The 13,786-nt window shown below is 45.0% G+C and overlaps 1 protein-coding gene across 1 annotated transcript in view; it reads left to right on the forward strand.

The window, feature by feature from the left end:
• The window catches only part of PPIL2 (peptidylprolyl isomerase like 2), a 100,692-nt gene that overhangs the window by 68,690 nt on the left and 18,216 nt on the right, over nucleotides 1-13,786 (forward strand). The window contains exons 13-18 of the mRNA XM_073628996.1: nucleotides 2,136-2,225; nucleotides 2,308-2,341; nucleotides 2,430-2,547; nucleotides 2,658-2,714; nucleotides 2,847-2,919; nucleotides 9,855-9,917. Of these exons, the coding sequence (XP_073485097.1) occupies nucleotides 2,136-2,225; nucleotides 2,308-2,341; nucleotides 2,430-2,547; nucleotides 2,658-2,714; nucleotides 2,847-2,919; nucleotides 9,855-9,917 (435 nt within the window). The remainder of the gene's footprint in view (nucleotides 1-2,135; nucleotides 2,226-2,307; nucleotides 2,342-2,429; nucleotides 2,548-2,657; nucleotides 2,715-2,846; nucleotides 2,920-9,854; nucleotides 9,918-13,786) is intronic.

A 13,786-nucleotide genomic window follows, 5' to 3' on the forward strand; every position in this document is an offset into this window, starting at 1 on the left:
CATCATTGGCGTCTGTGGGAGGAATAGTGCCCCATCATTGGTGTCAGTGGGAGGAATAGTGCCCCGTCAGTGGGAGGAATAGTGCCCCATCATTGGCGTCAGTGGGAGGAATAGTGCCCCATCATTGGCGTCAGTGGGAGGAATAGTGCCCCATCATTGGCGTCAGTGGGAGGAATAGTGCCCCATCATTGGCGTCTGTGGGAGGAATAGTGCCCCATCATTGGCGTCTGTGGGAGGAATAGTGCCCCATCATTGGCGTCTGTGGGAGGAATAGTGCCCCATCATTGGCGTCTGTGGGAGGAATAGTGCCCCATCATTGGCGTCTGTGGGAGGAATAGTGCCCCATCATTGGCGTCTGTGGGACGAATAGTGCCCCATCATTGGCGTCTGTGGGACGAATAGTGCCCCATCATTGGCGTCTGTGGGACGAATAGTGCCCCATCATTGGTGTCTGTGGGACGAATAGTGCCCCATCATTGGTGTCTGTGGGACGAATAGTGCCCCATCATTGGTGTCTGTGGGACGAATAGTGCCCCATCATTGGTGTCTGTGGGACGAATAGTGCCCCATCATTGGTGTCTGTGGGACGAATAGTGCCCCATCATTGGTGTCTGTGGGACGAATAGTGCCCCATCATTGGTGTCTGTGGGACGAATAGTGCCCCATCATTGGTGTCTGTGGGACGAATAGTGCCCCATCATTGGTGTCTGTGGGAGGAATAGTGCCCCATCATTGGTGTCAGTAACAGGCATTATGCCCCACTGCTGCTGTCAGTGGGGGAAATAATGCCCCAAGGGCCAGATAAACGCAAGCAAAGGGACGCATCTGGCCACCGGGCCACAGTTTGGGACCACTGCCCTAGAGAATGACAAACTCTTATACTGTGTAGTCACTGAAAATATTTTTTCTTAAAAGCCTGTAAGGGTTGTTTCTGTTTCCTTTCCTGTGCTTTACAACCCTTACAACCCCTCCTCTTCTCGAGTCCCTCTCCTGTGATCCTGGCCCCTCCCTACTGTTGAGTGCTCCCACAGCAAGCAGATTGCTATGGGGGCACCTGAGCCGAGTCGCAGCTCCCTGTGTCCATTCAGACATAAAGCCCCAACCCGGCCACGCCCCCTCTCTCCCCTGATTGGCTAGCTGAACTTGACAGCAGCGGCAGCCAATGACTCAGTTAATCAGGAGGGAGATTCTCGGACGGCTGGGACACTCTCGGACATAGAGGGACCTCAGGTAAGTGTTGGGGGGGGGGGGGGGGTTGCTGCACACAGAAAGCTTTACAACCATTTTAAGTTACAGGAAACTGCTAGAGTACTGCCATGTTATATTTTGCTTAACACAAGCACACATGGAAAATGTTCCTGCTCATTCTGCCCCTGATGCAAGTAAACACCAAACCTTGATCCTTAAGTGCTGCACTGTGGCATTTTACCACAAACAGCCCCTAGGCCAAATTCAGCTATTTCCTCTGCAATACCCACTCCACTTTACAGAGACATCAACTTGAAAAATTGCAGGTAAAAGCACAGAAAAATCTAGGTATTTAAATATGTCCTCCCAGTGTATTGCCTGTGTATTTGAACTTGCTAAAAAAAAAATGTTGACTACTCAAGGAGGAGTAGTTGGCTCCCTAGCACATCCCTTTCCCTGCTTGCACATCATAGCCATTTCTCTGCTGGGAGTGTCTGTTTACTTCCTGTGCTGGCCCAGCTCCTCCTCCCCTACCTTCCCCTCTACCTTCGCCTCCCTACATAACTTTTTGTGTAGCTGCCAGGGGAGGAAAAAAGGGAAGCACTATAAAGTGTGAGTGTCATTGTGTAGCAGCAGTTTCAAGGCTTTTGAATGTCTACACGAATGGAGGCAAATGTCAAACATTTGTAGAAATGAAATGCTTAGTGATGTGGTATGTTTAAGTAAAGTTGCGCCAGCTTAGACTCCAAATACTACATACAATTAAAAAAAAAATAAAAAAGCTGTACTAATGCATTCAGCTTGTGGAGATGCCTTTAATTCCTTTTAAATTTCCTTTAAAAGTGCTAGAAAAGTATTATCTGAACTCTGTTACCATATGCAACAAATATATTGGTGGATTAACGTCTGTGTATCCTTTAGTTTAATTAATTCATCTCTTCCCTCAGATACCAAAGACCTGTGAGAATTTTATCAAGCTGTGCAAAAAGAATTACTATGATGGAACAATCTTCCACCGGTCTATTCGAAATTTTGTGGTAAGTACAATACTGCTCGAACCTTTCGTTTAATATATTGCAAAGCAAAGTCTTTTTTACTTTAACGTTTTGATTATTCTAGATACAAGGAGGAGACCCCACAGGCACAGGAACAGGTAGGGTGAACCCTCTTTATTGACAATTTGACTTTGAGCCCTGTTCATTTTTTTGTGCATTTTAGCCTGTGGTTTGTGTCTTCTTCAGGTGGAGAATCCTATTGGGGAAAGCCATTTAAAGATGAGATTAAGCCAAACTTGTCTCACACAGGCAGGGGAGTTCTCAGTATGGCAAATTCTGGGCCCAACACTAACAAGTCCCAGTTGTAAGTAATTTGAATAAATGTCAATGCTGTTCTCTGTTCTATATGTTTTGGATTTATGTACTTTAAAAGGAATAGATTCCGTTTTAATATATTTCACTTTTGATTTGCAGCTTCATTACTTTTCGCTCTTGTACTTATCTAGACAATAAACACACAGTTTTTGGACGGTAAGTACACAGGTTGGAGTATGGTTGTAAAGCGCTGCATAAACTGTCAACGCTAAATAAAACCTGTATAATAATATATGGTCTACTGTATACCCCCATATTCACTCTTTTTTGTTCTATACATAACTGCAGAGTTGTTGGAGGGTTTGATACATTGACTGCAATGGAAAATGTTGACACTGATCACAAGACTGATCGACCAAAGGTAAAGATTTATCTCCATCCATTGCCTAGTGTATCTGATTTGAAGAATGTCTAAAAATACAGGGTAATAGGGAATAACACATAGATGTATGAGCTTATTCACACCTGTGTGGTTTCTTGTATTATATATCATGAGGTTCACCACTGGAAACCTTTAAAAATGTACTTGTTTCTATGGAGTTTATTTACTAAAGCTGGAGAATGCAAAATCAGGCTCACTTCTGCATAGAAACCAATCAGCTTCCAGGTTTTAATGCCAAAGCTTAATTGAACAAGCTGAGGTTAGAAGCTGATTGGCTACCATGCACAGCTGCACCAGATTCTGACTGCACTAGTTTTAGTAAATCTACCCCTATGGGACAGTTCATTTTATGCTTTTGGAATGCTGTTTTTATGCATATTTTTTTTAATGAAGAAACCTATAATACTGACTTCATGATCTAAAGCATATGTCCTGCCAAACCCTTTTTTTTTCCCATACCTGCTGTGCTGGGTTCTGTTAGACAGATTTCTCCTCATTTACTGTCAATGTGACAACAGGATCACCCGTTATAGTAGTGATGGCGAACCTTGGCACCCCAGATGTTTTGAAACTATATTTCCCATGATGCTCATGCACTCTGCAGTGTAGTTGTGCATCATGGGAAATGAAGTTTCAAAACACATGGGGTTCCAAGGTTCTCCATCACTGCCCTATAGGATGGGAGAGAAAATATCCTACAGCAATACAGACCATGAAAAATTCTTTGTTTACTAGTGTAGGGGAAGGCTAGAAATTCCTGCCTGGTGAAACGTTTGCTGTCCTGACAAAATGTGAGAGGAAAGGGCACTAGATGTTGGCTAAAACCAAAGAACGTTTTTTTATTCTTCCCCACTAAACATACACTTTAATTCTCTTGAGGGCTGTATCAAATGTTACTTCCTAAAAAAAAAAAAAAAATTTAATCCAACAGAAGTTCTTAGGCTGGGTTCACACCAGTGCGAATTGGATGTAGGTTTCACCGCATCCAATTCGCATGTCAGGAGATTGTGACCTGCTCTCTATGGAGGCAGTTCACACCTCGCCGGAGTGGCTCCGGTGCGAATTGCACAGGAGTACTATGCGTTTTCTGGTCCATTTCAGGTGCACCGGACCCCTGCTGTGAGCTGCTCTGTTCCTCAGTGTGAACCCAGCCTTAGTCTTCACCACATATGTGTAAAACCATATGTCATGTAGTTTTGTGGGTCACATTTAAAAGCACAGTTCCATCCCCAGTAGAAAGAAGTAGTATTAACTACAGCACTACCAATGTTTCTTTATCGTACATCATGGGACACAGAGCCTTAAGTAATTACTTAATGGGTTATAGGCCACCTTTAGTTGATAGACACTGGTATACCCAATCCAGGAAGTTCACTCCCTATATAACCCCTCCTCCTTCCAGGAGCACATCAGTTTTTTCGCCAGTGTCTAAGGTGTTGGTCACAAGTGAAGATGAGCTCTAAGGAGCTCCAGGCAGGATTTAAATAGCCTCCATAGACCAGATCCATCCAAAGAGCCACTGAGGCCTAAGTGGATGGTACCTGGGGCCTTGTATCTGAAGCACGAGGTTTTGCCTGTAACACCTCTTTGTAGGGCTGGACCCCAGGAACCCAGGGTTTAGGTCTTGCTACATTACCTAAAGCTTTCCTGGTGGGGTGCTATACAGGTCCAAGGGAGTTGGAACCCCGATATCTAGGGGCCCGGTCCTTGAGGGTTTGCTAAACGTAGCCCGCTGTGATGGGTGAAGGCTGGATTGTCTGTTAGTTCATCAAATCCTGCGGCGGGGATAAGGTAAGGGAAGAAACTTAGGTCCTAAAAACACCTATGTATTCTTCTATTAGGGAAAAAATTTTGTCATGCCTTAATTCTCCACTAAAGGGAGTCTCAGTCAGTCTGTGTGTGGCCGCAGCAGTGTGTGCAGGGGGATTCCTCTCAGGTAAAAGAAATCTGCCAAATGTTTTCCTTTCTCCCCCCTGAAGGGACTGGAGGGTTAGGGGAATTTTTTTTCTAGAAGGGGCGGGGCTTAAGCGCGGTGCCGTGAACGTCCACAAGGACGCACGGCAGGCAAAAACAGATAAAACTACAGCTAAACAGATAAAACTACAGCTGTGACAGTCTCTCCTCTGCTGACGGGGAGGAAACAAGCAGCCTGCACACATGGACACAGGAGCTGTGGGACACGTGAGGGTTGCAAGCTGGCATTCCTGATACAGGAAGGACACTTTTTTTCTCCCAGCACTAGGCTGAACTTTATAGCGGCTTTATTTGTCATGACTATATTCAGCGATTAAGTGCAATTGTATAGTGCCTCTGTTTTTGTGCTTAGGACTATGCCTACCAAAAAAGACACCACAAAGACCAAAAAAGTACTAAAGGTTTCACCCCCAGGTGCTAGGATCTCGAGTCGCATTTCCATGCTGTCATCCTCGCCTGAACTGCCAGTTATGGCAAGACAGGGTGAGCCATTGGAACAAATTGATGGTGCAACTGCTTCTCACATCTCAGCCCCTGTATACATGCCTGAAGATGTCCTTCTGGAAGGAAGATTAGCGGCTTTAATCACATCCTCCATTCAAATGGATCGGAAGCATGCTAGACCCCCCCCCACTTCAGAACCTTTGCAAGGGAAACAGTGGGCTCAGGATGAGGTGTTACCCTCAGTCGATCAGGAGGAAAAACAAACCGATGATTCCTCTGTGGAGGAAACAACGGTAGATGAACCTTTTTCAGCCTCACAATCTGAGAAATTGCTGATACAAACTCTTACGGAGATGGTTCATTCCACTTTCATGTTGCCCCTAACGGAGTCTCCCGAAAGCTCGGTTTCTTCCTTGGGTTCCTTAAAACCTTCTCAGCCTTTGCATGCGTTTCCTGTCCGTACATTACTAGAACAGCTTGTTTTTGCTAAATGGAATTACCCAGATAAACATTTTCTCCCTCCTAAGAGATTTTCAGTTCTCTATCCCATGGAGGAAAAATTCACCTAGAGATGGAAAGTACCAGCAGTTGACGCTGCAATTTCCAGTGTGAATAAAAGCCTAACTTGTCCTGTAGACAATGCACAAATGCTTAAGGATCCAACTGATAAGAAGTTGGGATCCCTGTTAAAATCTACTTTTTCCTTGGCAGGTGCCGTTACTCAGCCTGCAGACACTGCAATAGGCGTCTGTCAATCCCTAAAGGACCAATTTAGACAGGCCCTTAAAGAGGTGCCTGCGCAACAAGCCCGGCAATTGGCTGAACTACCAAAACCATTATGCTTTGCCATAAATGCCATTAAAGATTCTATTCACCAGGCGTCTTGCCTTACACTTATGCTTGTACATATGCATAAAATCCTGTGAATTAAAAATTGGTCAGCCGAAGCATCATGTAAAACCCTCCTAACTGGGTTCCTTTTTCATGGGGAGCAGCGACTATTTGGAGAAGATTTGGACAAATAAGTCCAAATAATTTCTAGTGGGAAAAGTACTCTTTTACCAGTCAAAAGAAAGTATAAACGCCCTTCACTTAAACGAGCCCTTTTCCCTGCTCCAGGGGCTTCTGCCTCTAGGCAGTGGCGACTGCCTCCGTCGTCAGACTCTGCAGGACAGCCTCAGGGTCAGACCCATGCTCAGAAGAAGTCCTGGAGTCAGAAACCTGCAAAGCAGAATCCTAAAGCCTCATCATGAAGAGGCAACCCCCCTCACCAGGGTGGGGGAAAGACTTCTGCAGTTTTCAGAAGTCTGGCAAGAGGAAATTCAGGACAGATGGGTCATCTCCACGGTAACGCTGGGGTACAAGCTGGAATTTCTGGACTTTCTACCATCTCGTTTCCTGAGGTCAAGCGTTCCCAAAGATCCAGAGAAAAGACAATGTCTGTTTCAGGCACTAGACCGATTAATATCTCAAGGGGTGATCATACAGATCCCCACAAAAGAGCAAGGTCTGTGGTTTTATTCAAATCTTTTTATGGTACCAAAACCAAATGGAGATGTCAGACCCATTCTAGATCTAAAAAATCGAAATCAGTTCCTGAAGATCCGCTCCTTTCGCATGGAGACGATAAGGTCAGTAGTTTCTATCCTTCTAGGAGATGAACGTCTGGTATCAATCGACGTCAGGGATGCATATATTCATGTCCCTATATTTCCTGCTCACCAAAAGTTTCTGCAGTTCGAGTTAGAACAGAAGCATTTCCAGTTTGTAGCCCTGCCCTTCGGGCTAGCCACAGCACCCCGGGTGTTCACAAAGATGCTGGCCCCACCTCTAGCTGGGTTAAGGGCACAGGGCATAACAGTCGTAGCGTACCTAGACTATCTAATTGCTAATAGACCAGTCGTGGCTCCTTTGGTGCAAAGAATACGCATTACAACCAGTTACCTGGAAAGTTTGTGTTGGATTCTCAACCTAGAGAAATCTTCCCTAATACCGATAAAAAGAATTGAGTACTTGGGTCTGATCATAGACACAGCCCAGGAAAAGGTGTTCTTGCCTCAGGCAAAGATCAACTTCATAAAAGAGCTGGTGCGGATGGTCAGGTCAAAAGGCGATCCCTCCATTCAAAGCAGTTCCCTATGCCCAGTTCCATTCAAGACTGTTGCAAAACAGTATCCTGTTCGCTTGGAACAAAACGATTCAAGCTTTAGACTTGCCAATGCGGCTGTCCCCAAGGGACAGCCTCAATTGCTGGTTACTAACTCAGAATCTGCTGAAAGGAAAATCCTTCAGACCAGTTATCTGGAAAGTGGTAATGACAGATGCCAGCCATTCAGGCTTGGGAGCAGTACTAGAAAAGACAACTGTCCAGGTACAGTGGTCAAGAGCCGAAAGAACCTTGCCCATCAATATCCTAGAGATTCGGGCAGTGTGTCTGGCTCTAAAGGCCTAGACTTTCAGGTTACGGGATTGTCCTGTCAGGATCCAGTCCGACAATGTCACAGCTGTGGCCTATATCAATCACCAAGGGGGCACCAAAAGTCTCTCAGCTCTGAGAGAGGTGAACCGTATTCTAACTTGGGCAGAAAGGAATGCTCCGTGCCTATCGGCAGTCGTCTTTCCGGGAGTAGAGAATTGGCAGGCGGACTATTTGAGTCACCAGCAGTTATTCCCAGGGGAATGGTCTCTTAGCCCCGATGGGGGACTCCGGACGTTGATCTTCTAGCGTCCAGGTTCAACGTGAAGTTAGTCAACTTTGTGGCCAGAACAAGGGATCCATTCGCATGCAGAACGGATGCGTTGGTGACCCCGTGGGATCAGTTCTCACTGATCTATGCATTCCCCCCTATTCAGTTGCTGCCTTGACTTCTTTGCAGGATCAAGCTGGAAAGAAAGCCGGTAATTCTGGTGACACCAACGTGGCCGGAAGGTCATGGTATGCAGAAATGGTAAAGATGGCAGTGGAGGGCCCATGGTCCCTCCCACTACAGCCAGATCTGCTCTCACAGGGACCAATATTCCATCCTACCTTACAGTTTCTAAATTTAACGGCTTGGCTATTGAAACCCACATTCTGAAGCATCGTGGGCTCTCCGGGTCAGTTATCTCTACCTCGATTAATGCAAGGAAGCCAGCTTCCAGAACTATATATTATAGAGTCTGAAAGGGCTTATGTTTCTTGGTGTGAATCCAAGGGTTGGCACCCTCGGAGATATATCATAGGCAGAACTCTTGCCTTTCTACAATTAGGGGTAGAAATGAAATTGGCCTTGAGTACTATTAAAGGCCAAGTCTCAGCTTTATCAGTCTTATTTCAAAGACCGCTTGCTACACATTCTTTAGTCCGAGGTTTTATGCAAGGGGTGATGGGGCTTAATCCGCCCGTCAAACCTCCCTTGAACCCTTGGGACTTGAACTTAGTTTTGTCGTACAGGCAGCGTTGAAATCCACTGACGCTAAGTGGATTTGGCAAGTTATAGTTCAAACTTACAATTTAAGGGGTAAGATTGGTACTCTAGGCGCACTCTACCAGGGCGGTTAGTGCTTCTTGGGCAGTGCGTCATCAGGCCTCCATGGATCAGATCTGCAAGGCCGCAACTTGGTCTTCAGTGCATACATTCACAAAATTTTATCAGCTGGATGTAAGGAGGTATGAGGATATCGCCTTCGGGCGCAGTGTGCTGCAGGCAGCAGTATAGGGCCTCAAGTCTGGGGATACCCTCCGGGTTGTGTCTCCCTCCCCTCAAGTAGCATTGCTATGGGATGTCCCATGATGTATGATAAAGAAAATAGGATATTTATAGCAGCTTACCTGTAAAATCCTTTTTTTGGAGTACATCATGGGATACAGGGGTCCCTCCCCTCTTTTTTGGGATTTAAGTATATTGCTTTGCTACAAAAGCTGATGTACTCCTGGAAGGAGGAGGGGTTATATAGGGAGTGAACTTCCTGGATTGGGTATATCGGTGTCCATCACCTGAAGGTGTCCTATAACCCATTAAGTAATTACTTAAGGCTCTGTGTCCCATGATGTACTCCCAGAAAATGATTTTACAGGTAAGCTTTTATAAAAATCCTATTATTATAGGAAGAGTTTACACTCCTATTGCCAAAAAGCTGTTGTGTTTACTTTCTGTTTAATTAATAAAATGTAACCATATTGTAAATGTGATCTAAAATTCCAGTGTACCTTAAATTGTTACATAGTTTATAAGGTTGAAACAAGACATACAGTAGGTCCATCCAGTTCAACCAATAATACCTGTTTTGGAGTGTAATCTCCTTGTTTCTTTAATGTGCCTTTTCTATTGTTTACAAGGCTATTCCACTTGTTCTGCTGTAGAGGAAATTGAAAATGTCTTTTGGGGAAAAACTGCCAATGATATCTGATGGAAAAAAATATTTTAGCTGTGAAATTGCTTGGTTTAGGAAGAATACAGTCTTCAAAAGTGATAAAGTAGTGTGTTTTTTTTCTGTTCACCCCCCCCCCCCCCCAGGAGGAAATCCGGATAGAAAGTGCCACTGTCTTTGTAGATCCATATGAGGAGGCTGATGCACAAGTAAGTATCCAGTTGTCACATAATTTGTAACTTGATGGGTTCTTTCCTGTATATTTATTTTTCCATACTAAACACTGCCTAAAGACTTTAAGAGCTTGTAATTAAAGGATATTTTAAGTGAAAAATAAATCTATAGATATAAACACTGGGGCTACTACAACTGAAGAGTGCAAAATCTGGTGCAGTTGTGCATGATAGCCAATCAGTTTCTAAATTCAGCTGTTCAATGACAAAACAAAAACCTGGAAGGTGATTGGTTTCTATACAGAACTGTACCAGTTTCTGTTTTCTCCACTTCTTAGTAAATCTGCCACTCTGTATCATTTTTGTCCCCCTTAGAAATATTCTCCAATTTTATGTCCAAAAACACAGACTTAAAACTGAACATTGGTGGATGTTTGTGTGTAGCTAGCAAATGTGCATAAAATGTTATACATATATATATATATATATATATATATATATATATATATATATATATATATGCACAAATGAAAAGGAGATATACTATGTATGTACCCTGTTTCCCCGAAAATAAGACCTAGCGTGATTGTCAGTGATGGCTGCAATATAAGCCCTACCCCCCAAATAAGCCCTAGTTAAAGTCCCTGTAGGTCTTATTTTCAGAATAGGGCTTATTTTTGGGGAAACAGGGTAGGGCTTATTTGGGGGGTAGGGCTTATATTGCAGCCATCACCGACATTCACGCTAGGTCTTATTTTCGGGGAAACAGGGTATGTATGTTTTTTTTTTACTTTTTAACACAAGTTAGGGGTTCAAAGAGTCTGGGCCCATCCATGGTGCTAGGTAAGTGGCACATAAGCAGTTATATTATAACTCTTTCCCCAGTCATCTTCCAGGACGGCTTACAGAGAGATAGGATCCTCCCACGTAGCACAGGAAACACATGATCCACAAATATAAAAGACAGCCCACAGGCAGTAGTTCCTCAGTATTTGTGTTTCCTCCGGCCAGACAGGAACTCTGAAGAAATTTTTTTTTTTTCGGGCCTTCCAGCTACAGCATCCCAGAACAGGGGCAGTGAACCTAGGGAGGCAGGTAGCTCGGGCTTTCTCGGTCTGTCCTGGAAAGGGAGTCTTGAATTTTTACTCCAGGGGACCCCCTCTCCTCACATGAGTTTGGTCGGCAGCATGCCTGTAGATTCAGGTACACTGGCAGTGTGGGATTTTGACTCAGGTGAGTCTTCCGGTGGACAGTGCTGACTTATGGTGTCCTGATGCTTGGTCCTTAGCTCAATAGCATAGTGGTCTATGCTCCTATCTTGAAAGCGGAACGGAGGAAGTGGCTTAGCAGCCATGTTGTTGGTAGCAAACACTGGCCTGGTGGTCGGGGCTACAAGCTCCATGCACTGTTCCAGGGGAGGCATTCTGATCCACAGCGCCAGACTGGGATCCTCACTGCTCGACCTTTCAGGGCTACAGAGAAGATGGTGGAAGCCATTTTGTCCTGTGCTGGTAGGTCACCAGGGAGGAGACTGTAATCAGGGAAGCAGGTCTGGGACACCTGCAGTCTCTGGCCCTAAGGTAAGAAAGAGGCAAATGGGGGTTCCTCTTTTCTTGCTCCCTGGTGAAGGGGGCACCAGGGGTTTTGAGATGATTCTCTGTATTATCCTCAGACCGACAAGGCTGGTCTGGGGAGTCTGGCTATGTGTATCCCTTTTTTCCCTACTAGTGGTGGGGCTTCATTTGGGTCTCCCTAGGTGGATGGGTGCTGGTCATAGGGCGATCGTCTGCACCTTGTCTCTCTACAAGTACAGGTTATCTGCTGCCTGGATACTAGCTCCAGTGCTGAAACGCTCTTTGAAATGGAGTCCAGATTAAGGGATTCCTAAAGAGCATTGGAAAAAGAAATGACAAACCTTATTTCTTGATTTTCACGAAGGCTCCTTCTCCGCCGGAGAAGCAGCTATCCTCATGTACGCTGAGGCTCTGGGGGAGCCCTCCCTTACTCATGTTTGGTCAAGCACCATATTCTCTGTTGCTGTCTGAAATCCTGATGGTTGCCGATTAATATGAATGGATCACGGCCGCTGGCTTCCCCAGATCTTTTGGCAGGAGTACTGTATGGCTGGAGCAGAGGCATCCAGAGTCCCTGGCTACCTCCAGATGGGGGGAGGGGGGCACATCTGCAGAGGCAGGTGAACTATGTTGGTAAGCCAGGACAGTATGCAGCCTGCTATGCCGCAGGTCCCCCTGAGTGGCTTCAACAGACACCAGGGAGGGAGCGCGATCAGGAAAGCAGTAGGCAGACCTCGAACTTCCCAGGGATATTACAGCAGACTTCATCTGATTTGCACAGCTACACCATGTACTCTGGTTCCACCATGACACCTGTTTTAATTGTGGTAGGTGGCCACATGGTGGTTACCCTTAAGAGGATGTCCTCTCTTTGGGTACTGGTTTCTGTGGGTGTTTGCATACCTCCTACAAATACAGGGTTGAATGTGCTTTTTGTTCCTGTCCACCATTAGTGTGGTCATGTGGAGGCAGAGGCCCTAACAGCAATCTGCAGAGCTCAGGCTGGTAATCTCAGAGATCGGCAGAAGCTGCAACCCGTTAACTCCTTCCTACTCCATGTTTACAATCAATTACACACTCTTTGCTTTCAGCAAGTGGGGTCTGCTTTGGTTTATTCAGGACTTTTTGTACTGGGATTTGGGCAATAGCCCACCCCTAGGCTGAACTAGAAACGTCAATTGTGAACCCCGCAACATTTAATTGACAGTCTCCTGGGCATAACCTCCATGCAAGGATTGCATGGGCAAACCCGTGTTTGATGATTGCTTGATAATACCGGCAGGTGTTGGCCTTCTGATTGCTCCTGTTGCACACTTCAGGGCTTATCCAAAGGTGTCAGAAGCTTTCATTTATCACTAGATTTAGACATGTTATAAGCTGGGAGGCTTTGTCTGTCTCCCACCTTTTAGTGTGGGCTATATAAAGCAAGTTAAATGTACAGAAACCTCTGTTAACAAACATTGTTTAAATATGTAGTTTAAGGAGACTCACTGTTACTTTTTTTTTTTTTTTTTTTATACAATCATTAGTATATTCTTAATATTTTTTTTCTTGGCAAGTTAAACATTTTTGCATAAATAGAGATATATATATTACCTGAACTATTATTATTTATACGATTCTATGTACAGCAAGTACAGGGCACAGCAGAAAAAGGGGCATCACAGTTTTGTTGAACTTTCATTATCTTAGAACACAGAACTAAAATGTTTCATATGGTATTCTGTTCCAAAAATGTTTCATGATTTGTGGGTCGAGGAAGATTAAAGCCCACCTCCAGCCGAAGGTAAAGGGTTAGAGCCTTCATCATGTTTTTATATTGATCTTTGTTCTCCCTGTGGAGTTTTCCTGTTGACACCCCATGAGACAGGATGCCATTACGACAGTAAGTAGATGGCAATTGGCCAATGGGGATACAACCAGGACAGGAAGTGGATGGCAATTTTGTCAATGGGGATGCAACCAGGACAGGAGAAGGGTGGCAATCTTGCCAATGAGGATGCAACCAGGACAGAGGAAGGATGGCGATCTTGCCAATGAGGATGCAACCAGGACAGGATGTGGACAGCAATATCGTCAACGAGGATGCAACCACTACAGAATGTGGACAGCAATATCGTCAACGAGAATGCAACCACTACAGGCAGTTGACAGCTATCTTGCCAATGGGGACACAACCAAGACAGGAATGGATGGCAATCTTGCCAATGGGGACGCAACCAGTACTGGAAGTGGATGGCAATCTTACCAATGGGGATGCAAGCAGGACAGGAAGTGGACGACAATCTTGCTAATGGGGATGCAACCAGGACAGGAAAAGGATGTCAATCT

Source organism: Aquarana catesbeiana, linkage group LG01 (genome assembly GCF_042186555.1).
Source record: "Aquarana catesbeiana isolate 2022-GZ linkage group LG01, ASM4218655v1, whole genome shotgun sequence".
Classification (NCBI taxonomy): Eukaryota; Metazoa; Chordata; class Amphibia; order Anura; family Ranidae; genus Aquarana; species Aquarana catesbeiana.